We start from the raw sequence: 22,559 nt of genomic DNA on the forward strand, positions 1-22,559 counted from the left end.
TTGTTTTTCATTCGCATTGATTTGGATAATTTTCTCATTTTCTTTACCTTCTCATTGACAAGCAGCGCCACTACATCCCGAAGAGCTTTGGTGGTGACTTTCAAAAGCTCAAAAACAACAAATCATCACTGAGGTTACACCTTAATGGCGTGAAGATCATCCGGGCAGGAGGATAAATCAGCTGCCCCGCGGGTAAAATGACTGGAAAGGAGATCATCAAGGTGTCATCTGAGGCGCAGGTGATTGAGAAATTGGCCGAATTAGTTGAGAAGTATGCCCAGGAGGCGATTGCCGGCAAATCTTCCTTCTCAATTGGACTGTCTGGAGGATCTCTCGTGAAGTACCTCGCAGCTGGACTTCCACGCATTCAAACAGACTGGTCCAAATGGAAGCTCTTCTTCTGCGATGAACGCTACGTGCCCGTGGACAGTGCTGACTCCACATTTGGTCTCTACAGGCAAACTCTCATCCCAGCTACGTCTCTCACTGAGGAGCAATTTGTGCAGATTAATCTGAAGCTGCCCCTGGAGGAATGTGCTGTTGACTATGAGAAGAGAGTCCGGGAGTTTTTCCATGAGGCCGTTGGAGTTCCCTCATTTGATCTTCTGCTCCTGGGAATGGGTCCAGATGGGCATACTTGTTCTCTCTTTCCTGACCATGGGCTCCTTGGGGAGACTTCCTGTCTCATTGCACCCATCTCTGATTCCCCAAAACCCCCTCCGGAGCGTGTTACGATGACTTATCCGCTTCTCAATGCAGCCAAATGTTGCATCTTTGCCATGGCTGGAGCCTCAAAGGCTGAAATGGTCCGGAGGATACTCAAAGATGGTGAAAACTTACCTGCAGGTCGTGTGCAGCCACTCAATGGTCAGCTCTTCTGGATCCTTGACACTGCTGCTGCATCTCAGCTCTGATTTCTCTGCAATTTATTCGAAAATTCCTCAAGAGAATCTTCAGGCATTCCACGGGTTGTATTCTCTAAGAGTGAAAAACTCTTGTGATAAACTCCCGAAGGCTTTTTGCAGGAAAAAGCGAGGAAAACGTCACGTGAGCATGATCCTCTAAGAAAAACAAGCTTCCGTGATAAACTCCCGGGAGTTTATCACGGGAGTTTTTCAATCTTAAAGAATTCATTCCCAAGTGTTCAAAAGAGGGTGAAGGGATTGATGTTTGTAAAACTAATCACGAGATGTTTATGTTTATTTCTTAGAAATAAAAGTTTCTACGGTAAAAATGGTACAATTTTATTTATTTATAAATACTTTTGTCGTTGAACGTTGGGCAGAAGGAGCTTCTCTGTGTGGAATCACCCAAACAGCGTCCTCTTGATCTTGTTGAAAAACCCATCATTAGCAAAGAGTTCCTTGCTGTCTTCCGTTGCGCGAAATTTGTGGTACTTTTCAGCAATGGCGGGTACAACGGGGCCCCAATTGGAGCGTGGTTTGAAAGCTCTTACGAATTTCTCCCTCCACGTCTTCCCATCTTCCCTAATAACCGCCACAGCAGCCCAAATAGGAAGTTGCAACACCCCAAAGGCAGCCAATGTCCATCCAGCAGCATATGCAGCACTTGGATAGCTCTGACCACGGTAGGTGAGCGGTGAGTAGATAGCCAGGGTGTAGATGAAGATGATGAGCAGCAGGACGGGTGTAATGAAGCCCCATGTTAGCCTCCAGTAGATTCCAGGACGTTTTCCAATCATAAATTCAATGTCTCGACAGAAGCGTCCTAGCCCGTAGATGTAGTGCAGTGCAATGAGTTCTCCAATGGCCAGAACGTAGACAATGTTGGAAGCACCGAAGTAGTCAACAAGTTCCAAGATAAACTGCCCCCCAGGGGTAACGTAGACGGATCCAAGAGCAAGTCCAATAAGGGACACCCCAGCGGAAACCTGCCAGTTCTTCACCTTCGGGAAGGCATCACGTATCACGGTGCAAATATTCGATGCCATAGCCACGTTGCTTCCAATGCCCAAGACGAAGAGCATGAAGAAGAACAGCACGGAGAACATCTGTGGCAGGAAATCGAACTTTGCAATTGCATCCGGGTACGAGATGAAGGCCAATCCAGCTCCAGATACAACAACCGTTGACACATCATCCGTCCCGATCTCATGCGCCAGATGTCCAAGGATCCCAAATATCGTCAGGCCTGCTATGAGGGATGTAAATGTATCCAGTGTGGTAACAATATTGGCATCTCGGTAGATGTTGTGATCAAACTTATTGAAGGAAGCGTACATGATGACATTCCCAAAGCAGACGGAGAGGGAGAAGAAGACTTGCGTTACAGCAGCATACCATACCTGTAACATTAAAGGAGATGATCAGGAGTTGCAACGAATTATTAATCTTAATCTTTTATGAAAGCCTTTTCATTGTTTAATGAAGGACGCAAGCCTTTGAATTTAAACATGGCTACGTGTAACGGATGTTTTATTTGAATTTGAAATTAGTATACTAAAGGCTTGAGGTTTGAGCGAAAAATAAAGTAATATTGGCAGCCATTTTTTTCAGATAAAGGCCAGTGAAAGAGTTATGAGAAAAAAAGGAAATATTGAGAGAAAAATAGCCGGAAGTTGAGAAACAAATGAGATTTTAGGAGCTCAGAACTCCTTCCGGAAGCGTCGGCAGGGAAGCCGCGTCTTAATTCAGCCGAATTAAAACAACTATGTATCTCCGGAGCTTTCGACGCACTTTTTGTAAGGAAGGCTTCTTGTAGGAAAAAGTGAGGAAAACTTCACTTGAGCATGATCCTCTAAGAAAAATAATGCATCTGTGAAAAACTCCCGTAAGATTTTCCCGGTTTTCACGTTTATTTTAAAGCGCTTAACTCTTTAGGAGTTTTTCAGTCTTAGAAAATTCATGCCCAGGACTCCATCTTTTAAATATCTAAAAATCTGCTCAAATAAGTTTGAAAAGTGTACAGCTGAGAAAAGAGGCAAGTTTAATTCAAATAAGGCGTAAGTAAAGCTTGATGTTTAACCTGCTGGCCGCCAAGACCTTGGAGCTTCCTTAGAGCGCCAAGGTGGGGTCGTTGAACGACCCCAAGAAGGAAGTCGATTTTCTCATAAACTATAAAACCGGGAACTGTCGGGTCACTACCTTTAGACTCCTTATATAGTCCTCTTGCCCCTTGCATCACAAATTCGCCACCCGGAAACACGCAGAAGAAGATATTAGGGAAAAACATTTTTCACTCATTTTTCACACTTTCTTCGTGAGAAATTTGCCACGAAGTTGACTGCAACTGCTATTTTTTTCACTATTTCCCCACATTCCCCTCACTTCCCGCACCGTGATAAATGGCAATATTTCTCGAATATTCCTTATTGTTTTGCACATTTATATGCTTCTAATTATGTTTTATGTTGTTTATGTTTCTTATTCGCGATAATTCTGACACTGAGAAGGTAAAGTGAGAAAGTAAACACAACCCTTCAACCCCCTTCAACCATATGATTTATGATGTGACTAACTTCATTCTAAGAAATTTTCCGCAGCATGACCGTTACACTAATTTTTGAATTCCCTTCTTCTACATTTTCCTTAATAACTTTTCTTGTGGTGGACGGATTGAGCTGAAATTTTTACACAACCTCCTCAGATAACCAAAGAACTTATTTCCAAAAGATGGGTATGGTATCTTTTATATTTATTAAGTTATAGCACGAAATATTGGGCTGGGGTCGTTCAACGACCCCGCTTGGCGGCCTAGAGGTTAATAAAATGACTGTTAAATTATAAAAGCGTAAGGCCGCCAGAGACGTTCTGAAGTGTTTGAACTGTCTGCGAAGTTCTCAAATAGAAAAAGTCAAGGCTTTGAAGTATTGAGCGTTTTGTGGAATCAATAAGAGCAGCAGAATACTGATACCTGCGGATTTAGCAGCTGGTTCCACTGCGGTTTAATGAAGTAAATAATCCCGTCCATTGCTCCGGGTAGCGTTGACGATCGGATCAGCAGTATTCCAAGTACAACGTATGGGAAGAGAGCAAGGAAGTACGAAGCCTTCCCAGCACTCTTGACACCCTTAATGAGAACTAGCATTACAACTAGCCATGAGATTGCTAAGCACATTGTCAAATACGGATCCGGAAGTCCGATTCCATCGTCTATTTGGGGTTTTTCCTTCAAGACTTCATTGCTGAGGCGAAAGTAAAAGAGATTTTGTTACTATGCAAATAAAATATTCTCCAACAAATGACGTAACCAGTTAGTACAGCTAGTTAAAAAACAAAACTACATAGTGAAACAAAACAATAAAGTGGTAGAACAAAATGGCGGTTAATTACAGAAAATAGAATTGTGATGATGTTGTGAGTCCACTGTCCGGATTGACGGGACTCGATTGTCCTTGTGAATCAATGCAGTTTATCCAGTTTTCACGACATTTCGTCCATGGAAGGGGATTCTTGAAGGAATCCACGAGGTAGGATACAATAAGGGCCATCACAGATGAATAGTACGTTGCTGCGCATATAATGGCTATCACTTGTCCGAAACCAACACCTTAAAAACATGCAAAGTTTCTCATAAAATACCATCATCAGATAGAATATTAAAGTCTACACTTCGCCTGTAATTATATAAAAGTAATAACTACGAAATTCCAAAGTCCATATTACATTACAACGGTTACAACACACCATCCCAGGTTTGGCTTTACATGGACTCACTGATAGAAGAGATCTGAGGAAGATCTCGCTGCTGAGACTGTTGTGAGTGTGTGTGAGGTGTTCTTGAGAAGGGAATCAACGCACGTGGAATTGGACCACGTGTCTCGGCACCATGTCCAAGGAAGGGTTGAACTGAAGGACTCAGATAAGTATCTGACTGTGATCGCCATGACGGACGAATAGTAGGTCATTACCCAGAAAGTTGCAATGATCTGGCCATACCCGACTCCTTTTGAGATATTTTTGTTTACAGGAATTTATAAAAAAAAACTTTTATTGCAAAAAAAGGTTAATAAAGAGAAGATTTTGAGCAAAAGTCAGAATTGTTTTAATAAAAAAGTCAGTTCAGATTTGGTCTTGATTAAGTTTTATCAAGACTAATTGATTCTTCCTAGACTCAAGAATCGTATTAAATATGGCGTCCTTAACCAAAGATTGCTTGTATGTGTTTGAGGTAGCTTCGGATCGCAGTCAATAATAATGCAAGCTTATTTTATGCTAAATAGCGACGTTTCGCTAATAGATTTAATTAGCATCATCAGGCTCTGGGAAGGGGGAGAAAAATTACAAAGATTTCTTTAAGAAAAATTTTAACAAAATTTTTAAAAAATTTAACGGAAAAAACTAAGTAAAAACTTTTTGGAAGAAAAACGCGTATACAATTCCATAGCGGATGAGCAAAAGCATTTCTGAGCACGTAAGGTCTCTGAAAGACACCACCAGGGTTTCCTCCTCTTTGGTGGGACACTGCCGTGAACATCGTACTCATTCCTTTGACTTCGACAACCCCAAGATTTTGAGTCAGACGAGATTTTCCCGCCATTTGAACGTTATGGAGATGTTCTTTATTCGGCTCCAGCAGACTGGTTTGGTCAACGATCGACAGGAAGGCAGCTCCCTTTCGCCGTACTACTCACCAGTGATCTGGCAGAGTTCCCGTGACGTGGTGGTGCCCAATGGTTGACGTCAGTGTTTGTTCATTTCAACATTATGTTTAGTTTTTCTCAATTTTCAATTACGCCTTGCTAATGTAAGTTTCTTTATTAATTTCTTTTGCTTTTGCTCATCCGCTATGGAATTGTATACGCGTTTTTCTTCCAAAAAGTTTTTACTTAGTTTTTTCCGTTAAATTTTTTAAAAATTTTGTTAAAATTTTTCTTAAAGAAATCTTTGTAATTTTTCTCCCCCTTCCCAGAGCCTGATGATGCTAATTAAATCTATTAGCGAAACGTCGCTATTTAGCATAAAATAAGCTTGCATTATTATTGACTGCGATCCGAAGCTACCTCAAACACAACATTACACAGTCGTTAAAAAGTTCCCTCAGATTGCTTGTATTTTGAAAACTAAGAGCTTGGTTTTCATCTTGGAGCTCTTAGAAATGAAAGTCTGAAGTCTAGAAAACTCATGATCAGATGAAGTTTTAAAATTTAACGTTTTTAGGTTTTAACCTTTAAGGATGATTTGCAGGATATAAAAGACGATTTACATGACGTTGTACAGGATCAGAGAGATTTTTTTTAACTATCTGAAATTCAATAGTCACTCAGTCGTTTCAGATCATTAAATTCTAGCAGTTCTTTTCAAAGAATTTTAGATTAAACTCCTGTTATTTTAATGTTTTTATTTTTTGGAGATTACTGAATGCCTTAAATTGATAAACTAGGACGTTCTAGCAGTTCTTTCTTTAGGTCTTTCCATGTTTAAGGGGTCTGTATGTAACAGTTCTTCTAGATAGAGTCCTGTACGAAAGTGACTGCTAGAATTTTTTAGTTCTTAAGGTATTGAAGGCAGACCCATCAATTCCAGCAGTTCTTTTTAAAGAATTTTACACTAAAGTTCTGCTATATGAACGTTTTCATTCTTTGGAAATTACTGAATGCCTTAAATTCACAAACCAGGAAGTTCTAGCAGTTTTTTTTTCTCTAAGCCTATACATGGAATAAAAACGAATTGAATGTCTTACTTCTTTGGGAACCATTAGAACATAAGAACCACAGACGCCCTAAGGAATCTGTATGTAACAGTTCTTCTATAGGAAGTCCTACGAAAGTGACTGCTAGAATTTCTCAGTCCTTATCAGACCCACAAATTCTAGCACTTGAACTCTTAGTTCTTTTTGTCGTCATTTTTAAATTTAACGGCTGTTGGATTCCATAACTGTGTTAGACCGCCTGAGGCGTCCAAGGGTCCAAGCCAAAGGGTTAAATCGTCAAGTAGGTAATTCTTAAATCATCTTTTGGATGTATGTAACTCAAAAACCGCTTGTCAGATTTCAACGAAATCAGATTCTAAATTTTTAGGTTATTTTGAAACGTCTTCCTTACCTCTCATAGCTGGTGCAAAATCATAAACTTTGACACTGCCACGACTTGAAAACTGCCCAATGGCCATTTCCATGTAGTAGATGGGTCGTCCAACGAGCAGGAGGACTATCAAGTAGGGTATAAGGAAGGCCCCGCCGCCATTGTTGAGGGCTGTGAATGGGAAGCGCCACACATTGCCAAGACCAACGGACATTGCAATGCACGACATGAGGAACTCAACGCCCTTCCCCCACGTCTCACGTGGTGGAATATCACTCGGTTTATCCGGTGGGAGGGTATTGGGCGGTGGGGCGGCATCATTGCACGTCTGCTGTTGGGTGTCAGGATCGAATTTTGTAGGTCTCTGTGGGAAGTAGGTGGGTCTGTAGTCTCCTGGCACCGAAACATTATCATCGAGGAATGTTGGATTATCGTGCCCCGTCATTGTCAACTGTTAAGCTGCTCTTATTTTATTTTTTTTTAATTTTCCTTTGCTCCAGACACCCCTGTTGTGGAACAAAAGAAAACAAATAAAAAAGTTGTATAAACATAAAAATAATAAACACGTGAATACATGAGTGGAAGATCATTAATTTTTTTTTTGCAAAATTGCGCCAAGTTTGGAATTATTATGTGTTGACTTTACGATGAGTTGGTGGCGTATTAATTTGCAATGTCCGACATTTCTATTCATTTTCAGTAGTGAGTAATATTGAATTTTTTGTAAGGTATGTGTTTGTTTTTATTTAACAGCAGCTGGTAAAATACTTATGACGGCCATTATGAAAAAATAATAAAACTTCAATGAATTTACTGGTTACAACATTTTTATTGCATTTTTTTTGGTTTTCGTTGTGTATTCTCTGTTTATAAAATTAAACAATTCATATAGAAAGAAAAAAACAAAGTAATTTAACCCATTTCTGTCGGGGGCTCCTAAAAAAGTTGTTCACTGATCGGAATAAAATAGTTCTTTACCAAAGAAATGTTATTTTTAGGTTATGTTATTTCTGATCTTGAAGTTTTTTTTTTTGGAGAATGCACCAATAACCCTAAATCCTATTCAAGCATAACCATTTAACTTTTAAAGATTTACAAAATTTCCACATATTTTCAACACAATCGATTCAGGAGATTTTTTTTTACAATAAATGAAAATATGAGCCAATGTGGCTTGAAAAAGAAAAGATGGCGTCTCAATTTCAAAACGTTAATATTGAGGTCGATTCTGTTAAAAATCTTTTCTTTTCTTCTTGCAACTTAAATTTTGTTGTAAAACTTTAACAGAATGGATGTTTTTAAAGCGATTGAGGAGCCCCTTTGAAGGACAAGATTTTATTTAATTTGGTGCAATACAATTCTCATGAAATTCCTGCATATCAAATAAATAGATCAGAGTCAAATACAACTTTGTAATGAATTTTTATGTCTTTGATCTTAAAATCTTCTGAAAGATTATGCATTGACGTAAAGGCAATAAAATGCAGTGCAAAGGAATAGTTTGCACTAATTGACTAACATTTTTATTAACTATGATACTATATTGACACCGAGTTTTTACGCTAAGATCTAAAGAAAAATAATTTAAAAAATTGTGCTTGTGATGGTATAAGATTAATCATTTTTTATAATTTTTTAAATTCATTAAAATTTCAAAAGTTTTTATAATCTTAGGGGGAGCAATGGTCATAAAAGAATTTCAGAAAAACCTTGAACCATATTTTAGAAAAATGGTTATTTTGAATTTTTCCTAAACCCTTGACTGACTTTTTTTGCCCCACTTTTTCCTACTAGTTTAGATTTTGTTTTATCTTGATTTAGTTAACCCTTTCGTGTCTACGTGAAACATTGAAACATGCGCCCTTTTTATCAAGATATTTATTCTGTGGATGCTTTCAGAGAACGTTTTTCAGCCAGAAGGTCTTCTTTGGCATCTTTTATGTGAATTTAATAAAATTTTAACTTGGAAAAACAATTCAATTAAGTCAAAGGTAGAATAAAATGTTTCACGTTTAGGTCTAGGTATGGCCCAAGAAACGCGAAAGGGTTTAATTCATCACTTTTTCATAAATCTATTCATATATTCTGCTATTGTTCTAACCGTTCTAACTAAAACATCCAAAAATTCTAAGAAAAAAATTAACACTCAACTGAATTTTATAATCTCAAGGTGTTAAAGTTATTCAAGCTTTAAAAGAAGCATTTTACGCGTATGTTGTATTAATTTCCCATAAAACATTTCAATTTAATTTCTCTGCAATGAATTACGACGACGACCACAATATATTCTTGAACTTGACATTCATCCGCAATTTCATCAATTTATGAAGAATAAAACAAGAACAAAATGAGGAGAGAAAGGAAAACACTTGAGATGTGAAAAAATCAGTACAAGGCGTTGAAAGCGACTTGTGTATGATGTTTGTGCGTGGAAATGTGAATGAGATTATTGCATTATTGTCTAAATTGCAATGTAAATGGCTGATGATAGGATTTGTAAATATTGTAAAATTCTTTAGGGGGGTGATAAAGAAGGTATAAAAACGAACAAAAGCTCTTGTCGCGAAGGTTGTTCAACGATAAGCTGCCACCATCGAATTGGTGCGATGCGGTGATACCTTTTCTTTTGTAAAATTCGCCACACCTCATGAAATTCTTACCTTCAAAAGAACATCAATCAATTTCTTTTTTAGCACTCTATAATGCTATTCTTGACATTGCTGGTGAATCGATCTTCATTTTGGAATATTAATTTGATTTATTCTGCAATCGTACATGAAAATCAAGAAATATCCGGAAAATTTTCAAGAGACATCATGAATAAAATTGCTTTTTAATATTTTGATCTTTTTCATATTTTATTATTAAAGATTGTAGAAGGTAAGGTGAAGTGGGTTATTTAGCATAAAATGTTCTTTTTAATATGCGTCAGTTCTCTATTGATGTGCTTATTTGAAGTATAACGGATTACTAAAAGTCCTTAAAGTAATTCATTAATTAAAGCATTGAAGCATATGCTTTATACATAAAATAAGCAAAAATAAAATGAAATAGAGGCGTGGCTTTCACACTTTCTCTCTGAATAAAATACAACAGAGTTTTCCTAACTAAATCCAAACTTTCTTGTCTCAAATATGTTATTGTTACCAAATTCCCCCAAAACACAGAAAAAATTCCATGTTTATCTCCTGAGGGCAAGAAGCATTCCACAAATTGCATTGGTGGTGGGAAAGAAAAATTAAAACTCTTTGCGCAGTACAAAGTCTCAAAAGTTTCTTCACGTGTGAAGATCCCGCGCAATTTGTTGATTAAGAGGTCGTCGATTGATGCAACGCTCAATTGTCCATCAATGATGATGGACTTTTTCAAACTTCTTAATTATGCGCCGTGCATGAAGCAATCTCCGACGCTTATTGCAAGAGATCGTAAAGAACTTGCAATGGAGCTTTTTGCGCGCTTTCTGTTGCAGCAGAGGAGGAGCAGTTTTTTCTTGCTTCCCAGCGTGGTTATTCAATTGATTGATTTTTGTAGTTATTTAGCGTAGGCAAAGGAACATTCAAATATTAAAAATTTGACCTACTCAGATTGGCTCAAACTTGGTATAAACGTCATAGCGTGCCAGTAAATCTGACTGGGCCTCAAGGTGTTAAAACTTAAAAAGCTCTTGGAACAAATTTTCAGAAATTTCAAGATGGCCACGTTTCGCCATTTTAAATTTTGTCGATGTTTCAGAATTTTGTGGATTTAAGTCTTTTGTGTTCGTATTTCCCATTCCCTTAGATCTTTCTTTTGCAAAAATCTTTTTCTTTTAAATTACGTAAGAAAGAAAGAAATGTCAGTTCATTCCGTAATTATTCCGAATATTCTTTAAATATTTAAGAATATTTCGTTAATAATTCTAAATATTCGTTGATTTTTGTAAATATGTATTTCTTTTAAATTGTCGAATATTCTTTTTAAATATTTTGAATAATCCTTAATTTCTTCTAATATTCTTCAATTCTATGAAATATTCTTCAAATATTTACGAATATTTATCAGATTTTTAAATATATTAGTCAATTTGAACAACGAATATTCCTGAGAATTGAAGAATATTCGAAATACATAACGAATACATACTCTAAACAATTAAAGAATATTTGTAAAATAATTGAAGAATATTTTCTGATTTTCATCAATATTCCGAATATTTTTTTCTTATTCCAAATTTCTCTTCAATTCTGTATTTTGTAAACTTTTTTTTTGCAAGAATATCAACAAATTGAAAAAGAAATCTTTTTTTTTTAAACATTTTTTGTAGGAGTATTATTCTACTTCCAGCCAAGAATAAAAAAAATAATTCTTTTAATTTTTAAGGACAATTTAAATGTAAATTTAATTGTGTATCAAAAAATGAGCATTTATTCGCCCCTTGGGCTTTCGTACTCTTGATCCATTGAGGCAAATTTTTATCGATCTTTTATCCAAAGCAGTTGTATCCAGTGCTTAATTTGAGCAGCGACAACCATCACCGGATTTAACTTCTTTCTCCTCGATTTTTTTGATTTTCTTGAAGTTCTTGAAAATCATTAAGTGAGGTGGTACCTCTTGTGAGACTTCCTGAATGATTGCATGATGTTAATATGCAAAAGAATTGCCTCCCATTCACTTTTTTTGCTTAATATGTATACATAGATACTACACAGCAAAAGGTTCTTATCAGAATGGAGTAATCATGATCATCCCTCTGCTCCTCCGCATCGACTTTCTCGCACTATCTGTGGCCATTTATTGTTGCAATACCTTTCCTTCCACCACCGCAAATCTACATATTGTTGTATGTAGAGAGTGTAAGAGAGAGGGAGAGAGAGAGAGAGTGAACATTGGGGCCCTTAATGAAGCATTAATATACAACATTATAAATATAATATGAGAGACGTATGTAATTGAGAATGTAATTGACGCGCTAGGCGGGAGTGATAAAGTGATTGATTGAATGACTTTCGCATTGAGATCAAAATACAATTATTCCTGATTATTGCGAACTGATTCACGCAACAAAAAAAACCTCAAAAAGGCACGCATTTCACATAAAAATCACAACGAAAAGAAATGGAAAAATTTTCCGCTTCTGACAGAGAAGAAAATTAATTGATTTATTGCAACAAAAAAAAACTTCTTCAAATAATGCGACAATCGTGACAATTTCGCATACAGATATACATTTTTTTTGCTCATTGAATTTGTTCAATGAGGAGTTTATTGTGGAGTAGATAATAAAGTAATTAAATTCCTTTTATACATTCACTCACATTGCTCTTGTCCTTGTCAATGCGGGAAATGCTACATATTTGCACTCAAATTAAAAGTAAAATCCAGGTGAGAAAATTAATGCAACAAGAAACTCGTTTCTTCATCCCCACCACGCGTGCTTGATGGATTTTATGTTTTTATGGGGAAATTCACACAGAAGCATAATTTCACGATGAAATAAAAAAAATTATTATGTAATTTATGCATGAAATGTAGGTATTAGAAAAGCTCGTGGCGCACCAATACACAAATCATTGGCAAAAAGATTAGCCCAATGCCGGGTGAATGTGGGAATCTTTATGTAGGTATGAGTCTTTTTCTTCAATATGAGAGAGTTTAGTTAAATACACGGTCAGAGTTAAAATGAGGAGAAGCTCACATTGGGTTATGATGCTGTTAAGAGCAACCTTGACCAAACTTTATGTTGCAAAATGCGATTTAGCGGACTTTTTAACGAATACCGTCACACGGGGTTACTTTGTACACACATTTAAAAAGAAAAAAGTTAGAAAAAGAATTTATGAGCTTTTATGACCTTACAAATTTGGCATTATGCTATGGGAAACACATCCTAAATTCTCCAGAGAAAATAAGTAATTAAGTATTCCGTTACATTTCAAATAATCACATCAATAGAGAACTGATGCATATGCTTTTTATGACAAAAATACAAAATGAACTACAATGGGGGCGTGGTTTGTGATTTATTTTTCACAAAATATAATTTTTTGTGCAAACTAATCAAATCTTTTTGATTTTTTTGAGCTTTTACATAAGATTTGCTTCAAAATAAAAGAAATAAATTAGATATTCTCTGGAATATTAGAAGTTCCTCAAAACATTAAAAGAGGAAGTACGTTGAAAATTTATAATTCCTAAAATTTTCTAATCTTTCAATATCAATCAGACATGCCCAAAAGTGCTTCGAGAAGGGCTCAAGACAAGCCTTACCTTTACTGTTCTTGAGCACAGCTTTGTGTCTTCAATGCCTCAAACTTGCTTCAAGGTTTCGTTTCTCATTACTAAATCATTGGAGAATATTTCTCCGGTAAATCAAATGAAGTAATAATCAAGTACATGGAAAACAGAGAACGTAAAAAATCAAGAATATTAAGCAATAATCATAAATATGTTCAGAAGGATTTAAAAAGTCAAGAAAAGCGACAAAATTTTGTGAAGAAACTTCAAAATAAAATTTTACATTTTCTTATCCAACAACTGCTTCATTTTATGTTGAATTAATTAATTATTTGTTTGCATATTATTAGAAAAGAAGTAATATATTATCAAACAGCTTTTTCTCTGGCTTTACGTCAATAGACAGTGATAAAATGAAAGAATTAAGAGATAGTTTTTGAAGTTTTTTTTACTTTGAAAAAAATCCTGAAAGAAATTATTTATTCATTTTTGCTCCAAGACTTTGCAAAATTAATAAAAAGTAAACCAGAAAATTCTGGTCTGTTTATTGGAAAGTACTAATTCGCATGTCTTTCTCAATGAACAAAGCAAAATCAATTTAGAATTCCCATAAAACATTATCTTCACGTTGAATACCTAACAATTTTCATCATAAAGCAATGTCTTTGATAGAGTTTATTGTACAGAGATATTGCGCTATTTTACCAGAACTCCTTGATCTTTTTTTCCGTTGCACAATTATTGAGAATGAAGAACAAAACGTGAACTCATGAGTTTGTCGTGATGATTATATTTTAGTAGGGGGTGGACAATTGATACAGAATAAAACATGGGGAGGGAGATTGCACAATTAACCCTTTCACGACTGTTTGAAGCATATAAACATTTAATTCTTTAATCAGGATATTTATTCTAAGGAAGTTTTAGAAGAATATTTCTTAGTCACGTCTTCCTTGGCAACTTGTATGAAAATTCAACGCATTTCTTATTCCGAAAAACAATATATTAATAAAAATTCAGGAAAATACAATGTTTCACGTTTCAGTCAGCGAATGCCTCAATGGACGAAATAAAAAACATTAGTATATCCTCGAATTTAAATGAATTAAGGGGGGTCTCTTGGGAAATCTGTTAGAATTTACACATTTTTAATGTTGTCATTTTCTTGGGGTTTTTCTTAAACTTGGATATCCGATTATGGTTACATTTGTAGCCTAGTTATTGAAGTGTAAGAAAATCACTTTTCGCCATTTTAGGTGCGACGCCATCTTGTGATTTTCCGACTTTTCCGCAGAACTGCCCTAAAACACAAAGGTAGGTTTTTCTCAGGATCTACTGGATAGATTTTGATGGGGTAAAAAGCAAATGAAAGAGGAAATACCAATGCAGATTTTGATGTAGCAGAATTTTGAATTTCCATTCTGGGGCTGAGAAAAGTGAAAAAACGTCAAAAATTTCTGAAAAAAGTCACATTTTTCCACTTTTCTCAGCCCCAGAGTGGAAATTCAAAATTCTGGTACATCAAAATCTGCATTGGTATTTCCTCTTCCATTTGCTTTTTACCCCATCAAAATCCATCCAGTAGATCCTGAGAAAAACCTACCTTTGTGTTTTGAGGAAAATCTCAAGATGGCGTCGCATCTAAGATGGCGGAAAGTGATTTTCTTACTCTTTAATGATAAGTCTTTAAATGTCATCAACACTTGAAAACCAAGTTTAAGAAAAACCCCAAGAAAAATTAAAATATTTAATTTCACCACCTCTCAAAAGAGACCCCCCTTAAATTATCTCTCCAAATAAGAAATGCGTTAATTCTTCATGCAAAATGGTCAAGGAAGACGATTCAATTTGGAAATATCCTCTGTGAACATCCACAGAATAAAAATCCCCATGAAAAAATTATTGAATGTTTCAATGTTTCGATGTTTCATGCAGTCGTAAAAGGCCTAAGAGTAATAATAAATTTTCTTCACCGCAAAGATCTAATAAAAATTGTTTTTTCCTTCAATAAAATTAGTAACACGTACTTGTAAATCTTTTTAATAAAAACATTAATAGTTTTGCGGTTTTAGATTCACAAAACAATGAGCAAAAACATTTAAAAGTAATAAACAGTTAAGGGGTTAAGAAGCAAAATTCAAGGCATGATTCATTGATCAAGGGTTATAAGTTTTAGGTACATCATTTCCGTAGTTTTTTGGTATAATCTATTTGTTTGAAAACAGTTTGATAGAAAAGAGTTTATTTATTTTTAAGTTTTTGTGACTTTATTAAAAGATACAAAACATACAAGATATAAAAAAACACTACAAAACATTGAAGAAAATCCGATAAAATTTTTTCACTTGGGTTCACTCTGAATCCTCTGAATAGATTTCTCAAAAAAGTCACAGCTAAAAAAGCCACGCCCATATTTCATCTTATTTCGGTTATTTTGCACATAAAGCATACGCAGGTCTTTCTGGGAGCATTTACGGCATTCACTGATACTTGATTGATGCTCCTAAAAGGACAGAGAGTCACACACATCTGCGCTATAAAGCATATGCTCCACATGATAATCTAATTATTCTCAGAATATCCATTAACTCTGTTATGCCCAGGATTTTTTGTTAATATACACTTTTTCCCAAGAATTTATTCAGAAGTTAAATTTTGATGAAAAATTGGTTAAAGCTTCGTAAAAAAAATTGCATTACAAGTGAATCTATCTCTCACGGATCTTCAAGGCTTCTTTATCGAATATAAAATGTACATAAAGCATATGCTTTATGTGAAAAATAAATTCGCTTCACTTCACACAAATATTTCATAACATTCGCACAATTTTTTTTGTATCCTCATATTGAATTCGTTGGAATTATTCAATAACCCCATGATCGCATCAAAATGAATAAATTCCTTTATAATTTAATAATAAGACTTTTTGGGGTTTTCCAACCTGAAGTACTTCATCAAACACACTCAGAATTTTTTTCTCTCCTCCAAATTTTTCTTAGAACTTCATTTGTTTTTTTTTTTTTTTAAATTTAATAAGATTTTTGGGGTATTTCTAATGTGAAGTACTTCATCAACCACAATTTTTTTTCCCTCCAAATTCTTCTCAGAACTTTACTTGTTTTTTGCTTTGAGATTAAACAATCAGAAAGATTATTATTTAAGTCCTTCATTTTAATGATCATGCAATATAAGAGAAATGTGAAGACTTTGAGCAATCTTACCAATTAAGATAAGAACAATTGACTCTTTTCTTTCTCACGTTCAACAAACACTGTGTCAACTAAAGCAATTTTCCCCACAAGCACAGAAGTTTGAGATTGGGAGGATTACAAAAAAAAACTTGAGAGAAGATGGAAAAATTTTTATTTTCTTTGAGAAAATTCTTTTAGTTTTTTCGCGCGAGAATTTTCTTTTGCAACTTTCGATCCATTCGCGATCGCCGCGAATACAAAACTGAGGTGCTTTGCGCGCTACAACTGGAGGCAAAGCTCACGCAGAGGCACATACATGGAAGCTTCTCTCGCCAGAGACCTTCATCATGGACATTTCCGATGTGTCGAGCCCGCTGTGGAAGAAACACAGCAATAGTGGGGCCATTTCGAGAGCTTCCTCAGCAGCTCTCACGATGGTGTGGGGTGTGGGTTTATCGGGTATCGAACGCGCTTTGGCAGAGAGACAGATGTGATATGAGATTCCCATCGAGCGTCATGATCAGCGTCTGTGGCACTTTTTTTTCTACGGGCCATGTGGACGCAATTTCCCCCCATTTTGGCACACCTCTGTGTAGAGCACCGCACGTTTTATTGGAGTCTACAACACAGGTGAAAACATACCGAACAAACAAACCCGTGTTGATGGGAAACACGAGGCAATGGGTAATCCTGTTTTATTAACTGGATTTTTATTTTAACCAAGCAGAGGAAAAAAAAATTTCAGGTAATTAATGGGTTGGATATTCCCAAAGAACTCTATGAGAGAACAGCCAAAAGTTGAAAAGATTCTCTTTAGTGAAAGTTCTGTTTTATAGTCAACATAAAAATTAATGATCTCCTTTTTTTAAAATTCTTTAATCCGCCATTTTGAAACATTTTTAAATTCTTTTGTACTGAAATGATTATATCTGTCATAAATATAATTGTTTTTAGATCTTATGTAGTACATAGTACGATTTCCTTGACAAAAAAGATTCTAAAACTTTACTTTTGCAATTAATTGTGTTTTCTGTTTAATAAGAGAAATGCTAAAAATGACGTCATAATGGTGATTTTGTCTCTTTGAGTGCATGGAGCATATGCTCCATCGACAGTTTAAGATTTTACTGTTCAGGGGCGTAGCCACAAATTAATTCAAGGGTGTGTTAAAAGAAATTTTATACAAAAATAACCCTTAAAATGGATTAAAAAACGACTAAAGGGACGTTTATGAAGATTGTGTAATTCTAATACTATGGCAGTTGCATTCAATACAGCTTTTATCACGCTTCTCAAGCTTTTAGTATCAGTTTATGCAATTCTTACGTTTGACGTTTCTTTACTAACATCTGACATTTAATACTTCAATTTAACGTTTCAAAAGCATTAATAATTACCTGCATTAATTTCTGGTGTCCTTTTAATTAAATTTCAAATATTTCTATTCATCAGTCTTTTTGTTCTTCATTGTCTTTAAATTTAAAATAAAATGGCGTTATAGTAAGAGTCAAAGCACCACCATTTTGACTTTTTTTTTACATTTATTCAGAATAAGAAACTGCTTCTAACCAGGCGTCCCCATCTTCATTTCCTGCCAATTTTTAAGGCAAAATTCAATAATCAATCACACTTAGAAACTTTTTTCAGCATTTCTTTTCAGTTTAAAGAAATAAAAATTAGTGAAATTTAGATCCTGTGCAAGTCCTTAGTTTCATTTAAAGTCTTGAAGACGCTACTCCTTGCCTATAGCTGTACTCCAGCACCAATGGGCGAGCCACCAAAAAATCTGCCACCAGTAAAATAATAAAGTTGCAATTTGAAGAGGTTAGCAATGAAATTGAAGCTCGCACAGTGAGGGTAGTAAAAGTGTTAAAATGAGCAAATAATGTGACAATGACACCATTTAATCTCAACTAATTTACGCTCTTTACCATTGCCAAAAAAGAGAAAAAAATGAATTAAAATCCACTATAAAGCACAGGTGGGAAAATTTTTAATTTTTTTAATAACCATTTAATTGTTTTTTTTTTCAAGACGCTTTATTTCAGTATATGGCGGAGAAAATTCAAGAATTTCCTCCGCATTTGTTTTGCCTGGAAGTATTTGAATTAAATACAGAGTATTTAACCTTATAAATTCATGGTTTATTGCCTTCAAAATGCCAATGAGGATTTTTCTTATTTGATTAATATTTTATTTATCAACGATTTTGTGAAAATTAATTTGGCTACAAAGTTTGATAAATCAGTCAGCAGATGGCGAACTATGCTGAAAGCTCTAAAATATAAAAGTATTCCTGCTGTCGATGGAGACGCCTGGTAAAGCTCTCTTAAGCTTCATTTGTAGCAATATTAATTCATTATCTTTCAATGAGAGTTAAGTAGGATCCACCAACGGGACTCAACAAGGGTGTCATGGGCTTCAATTTCAAATCACCTCCATTGGAATTTTCCACCAATTTAAGCGTATATCGACGTAGAAGACTTCCCACCGTGTAGGTATTGATTAGCTTAGCGAGTTGTTTTCCTTAAAAAAAATAATGACAAAAATGAGTTCAAAATAAAAATGAAAATCCTCTAAAAGACAGTGACGTAGGCAGAAAGGGTTTATGGGTATCTCCCTAAAGACAGTGTAGAAGTTCAGACAGATAAGGTTTTTTCTTTCACTTAATTGTCAAAAAAAAACTTATTTTAGGAAAAATTTATAAAAGAAAACAATCAAAAAGAAAAAAAGCTTTAAAAAACGTTAAAAGGCATAAAAAACATTAAACGTTAAACGTTAGAAATGTCAAAAGTTAGCAAGGAAGTTGTAAGTGTTAGAAAAGTAACATCCAACGTTTGAAGTGATGTAAATTAAATAAAAAACTTAAAACATAAGATATGACAAGAGTTAAAAAAGAAAAATCAAACGTTAGAAATGTCAAAAGGTAGAAAAAACTGTCAAAGTTTTGGAATGACGAACTCAGAGAGTTTAAAGAAAATTAATGTTTTCCAACTGTAAAACGTACGAAAAGAAACGTCAAACATTAAAATAATTGTCAAATGTTTGAATCTAACCTAAAAAGAAATGTCAAACGTTATAATTTACGTTAAATTTTTAAAAGAAGAAACATCAAACGTTAAATAAAGTCACTGTTCATAAAAAAAAATTCTCACCAAAGCAGAATCTTTGACCATCTCCGAAAGGAAGATAAGTTCCTGAGGGACGTTTCGCCTTTTCTTCTGGCAAAAAACGATCTGGATTGAATTTATTGGCATTCACGTAGTACTTTTCATCTCTATGCAGACCCGGAAGTGGAACAATGATGGTTGTATTCTTCTCAATGACCAAGTTGTACTTTTCGCAGTGATAGTCTTCATTGCATATCCTTATGAGGAAGGTTAGCGGGGAATTGAGTCTTAGTGTCTCACTCAGGCAATTATCAATGTAGGTCATCTCCTTGAGAGCCTCAAGGGTGAATTTTCCATCGTGCTGTGCTATGATTCGATCAACTTCTTCTTGCGCTCTGGCTTGCACCATCGGATTCCTTGCTAGTTCCCAGAGACAGAAAGAAATGGCCGTGCCTGTTGCTTCGTATCCAGCAAGGATGATGAATAGCAACTGAGCAGAAAGGACTTCAATTGAAAATCCTTTTGGGGTTTTTCCATTTTCACGCATTTCCATGAGTTTGTGGAGAAAATCAAAACGTTCAGTTGGATTGTCATCACGAAACTTCATAACTGACTCCACGAGTCCCACAACAAAGTCCTGAACTTCCTTCCTGAAGAAATTGTAGTGAAGTTTCCTCTTGATCCCTGGGGCGAGGTAGCTGAAAAAGAGCGTAAAGGCTGTCCTTCCTGTTGGTGGGATTGCTTCTTCACTCATAAAGCGTACGTCATCCTTCGGGTTATTCACGTAGTCCACATTGATGCCAAGAAGAACGGCCGCCATGACATCTACTAGGTACCTTTTGATTAAGCTGTAGAAATCCAATGTGGTACCATCTGTCTTATTGGCTGCAATAAAATCCTCCAGACCACGATACTTCATCTCAATTGATTCGAAAATATCACGCAAACGATTTGGAGCAAAAATTGGGCTCAATTTCTGCCTGAAAATCTTCCATCGTTCATCGTTCATGATGAAAAGGGATCCAAAGAGGGGATCATTCGTGAAATCCACCTCAATGCGTGAGTTGAAGTAGTGAAAATCCTTAACGAGAATTCGATTTATCAACTCAGGATCCTTCAGAATGAGCACAGGACGCGTGTATACCATATACCCAAGGAAAGGTCCTTTAATACTCCTGTAGAGTCCCTTCATGAGATCCTTTGTCGGTGTTGAGATGATCTCCGAAAGGGATAAATTCCCAAGTGGATATGTGGGTGTTTCATGTTCAACCCCACGTCGTTTCCAGTAGGGGAACGTGGCCCAATTCGGACCGCCGCCCAATTGCGACCGCCCCTTTTTCTCGTAAATGACGAAATATTATAAAATTAGTTTCACTACATTATGAAGATATTATAGTAAGGTAATGTTAGCGCCTAAAATAAATTAATTTGGTGCACAACAGGACGAATTAAAAATCAAAATTCATTTTCAGCACTTGGCCGACATTTTCTGATTTTAGAAACTAAGTTGATATGAGTTTTTTTCCCACTATTATGTCTCATATTATGCCGCGTTTCTGTAGCTTAGAGGGTCTAGTTTATTACTTGATTTACAATTTTTTGAAAGATTTTAGGTATATTAAATAATTAAGTGAAAATGTTATACATGCAGAATGGTCTAATTGCGACCCCCAAAATGTTCCAATTCGGACCGTCTATTTCCACCACTCACCACGGTAAAGCTGTCGCGCGTGCGTGTAGTAGTGTAGAAGTGTCTTTCTCACACAGACCGCGCTGTGTTTTGATTTCGGGAAAATCAATATTTTTTCACGTTTATTGAAAGTTTTTTCGCAGTGAAAATGTTCCTAAAGCCAAAGGGGAGTGTAGTTAGTGTAATTTACGCATTCCTCAGAAGAATTTTCGTGGATTTTCTGCGAATTACGTTAGTGAGTGCGCAATTGTCGGTGTGTGTGAAAGTGTGTGTAGTCACCTCAAGGGCGAAATGTCAAAACAAATGTGGGGAAAAATGAAAATAAATTCTTGATTTTCCGGCTTTTCCGGGTAATTCATGGTGTTTTTCCTATTTATAGTAGTGATAAAAGTGATCTACTAGTGAAAAACCCACAAATTACGGCAAAAACAGGGGGTCGCAATTGGAACACTCGGGGGGTCGCAATTAGAACACCGTGGTGAAAAAGTGCAATTTTAGCAACTTTTTTTAATTCCATTATTACTCAGAACAGGTAAGAGTTAGAAGGTTTGCATCTATAGAACAAAGTTAGCCTATTAAATGACCTTTCCAATGGTACCAAACTTGGAAAGATTTAATTCATTTTAATATGACTTTTTTCAATCCTTCTGAAACAGAATTTAGGGGGTCCGAATTGGGCCACGTTCCCCTACGTAAAAGCCACTAAGGTCACGTAGAAGTAATGCAGGGAAATTGATATTAAAACTAAACTTCCAAATACAGCCCAAAACATCTCTCAAACACCTCACAAATGGAACTGAATTGGTTTATTGGTGTGTTGTCTCTTAAATTCCCAATTTTTATGTAATTTATGCTAAAAAAAAGTTGTATTATGTTGCACATTCATCAATTTTATGATCATTCAAATTTTTAGGAGCAAAAAAGGGTTAATTTAGTTGGATCATACCAGATTTAATAATAATTTTATTACATAAAGTTTTTTCTTCTTTTTTTCAGTTAACTGTCGTACTTATAACAGAAATCATTATCAATATCTTAGCTCTAAAGTGGAGCAAGTTTTTTCTATGACTAAAATCAAACTTTTTTCCTCTTTCTATTATTTATTGTTTTAGAGATTAATTAAAGACTAATTTTCCACTTCAAAAGCGACATTTTAAAGTGTCTTAGCAGCAATATCTATAATGGTTTCAAAAGGAAAATATTTTATAAAATAAAAACTTGAATTTATGGGTAGATTCTGATAAAAATCTTTTCTTTTCTTACAATTCGTCAATGCTATAAGATTTTCTGTATTCTGAAAAAAAATCTTGTAAGATTTTAACATTTTATTTATCATTCTTTAAACGGGTTTATGAAAGAAATCCCTTTTCCAA

At 35.4% G+C, this 22,559-nt stretch overlaps 5 protein-coding genes across 6 annotated transcripts in view; 2 read left to right on the top strand and 3 right to left on the bottom strand.

Moving 5' to 3' along the window:
- LOC129795035 (probable asparagine--tRNA ligase, mitochondrial) overlaps positions 1 to 22,559 on the top strand; it is a 1,173,171-nt gene that overhangs the window by 243,377 nt on the left and 907,235 nt on the right. The window lies entirely within an intron of this gene.
- Positions 1 to 22,559, bottom strand: part of LOC129794972 (mucin-2-like) — an 826,140-nt gene that overhangs the window by 31,404 nt on the left and 772,177 nt on the right. The window lies entirely within an intron of this gene.
- LOC129795091 (6-phosphogluconolactonase) lies at positions 119 to 1,242 on the top strand. Its single transcript, XM_055836126.1, has one exon. The coding sequence runs from the start codon at positions 198 to 200 to the stop codon at positions 912 to 914; it is 717 nt and encodes a 238-aa protein (XP_055692101.1). The 5' UTR covers positions 119 to 197; the 3' UTR covers positions 915 to 1,242.
- LOC129795000 (sodium-dependent nutrient amino acid transporter 1-like) lies at positions 1,182 to 16,637 on the bottom strand. 2 transcript variants are annotated; one of them, XM_055836001.1, is made up of 5 exons: positions 16,417 to 16,637; positions 7,004 to 7,488; positions 4,677 to 4,905; positions 3,874 to 4,144; positions 1,182 to 2,305 (listed from the first exon to the last, which is right to left on the bottom strand). In XM_055836001.1, the coding sequence occupies exons 2-5, from the start codon at positions 7,425 to 7,427 to the stop codon at positions 1,307 to 1,309; spliced, it is 1,923 nt and encodes a 640-aa protein (XP_055691976.1). In that variant the 5' UTR covers positions 7,428 to 7,488; positions 16,417 to 16,637; the 3' UTR covers positions 1,182 to 1,306. The 2 variants fall into 2 exon arrangements, with proteins under 2 accessions (XP_055691976.1, XP_055691977.1); XM_055836002.1 differs by lacking the exon at positions 4,677 to 4,905 and adding an exon at positions 4,293 to 4,509 and having other exon boundaries at positions 16,417 to 16,631.
- On the bottom strand, positions 18,643 to 20,643 carry LOC129795257 (cytochrome P450 6B6-like). Its single transcript, XM_055836342.1, has 2 exons — positions 19,542 to 20,643; positions 18,643 to 18,912 (listed from the first exon to the last, which is right to left on the bottom strand). The coding sequence occupies exons 1-2, from the start codon at positions 20,641 to 20,643 to the stop codon at positions 18,746 to 18,748; spliced, it is 1,269 nt and encodes a 422-aa protein (XP_055692317.1). The 3' UTR covers positions 18,643 to 18,745.

This window comes from Lutzomyia longipalpis, chromosome 4 (assembly GCF_024334085.1).
Source record: "Lutzomyia longipalpis isolate SR_M1_2022 chromosome 4, ASM2433408v1".
Taxonomy (NCBI): domain Eukaryota; kingdom Metazoa; phylum Arthropoda; class Insecta; order Diptera; family Psychodidae; genus Lutzomyia; species Lutzomyia longipalpis.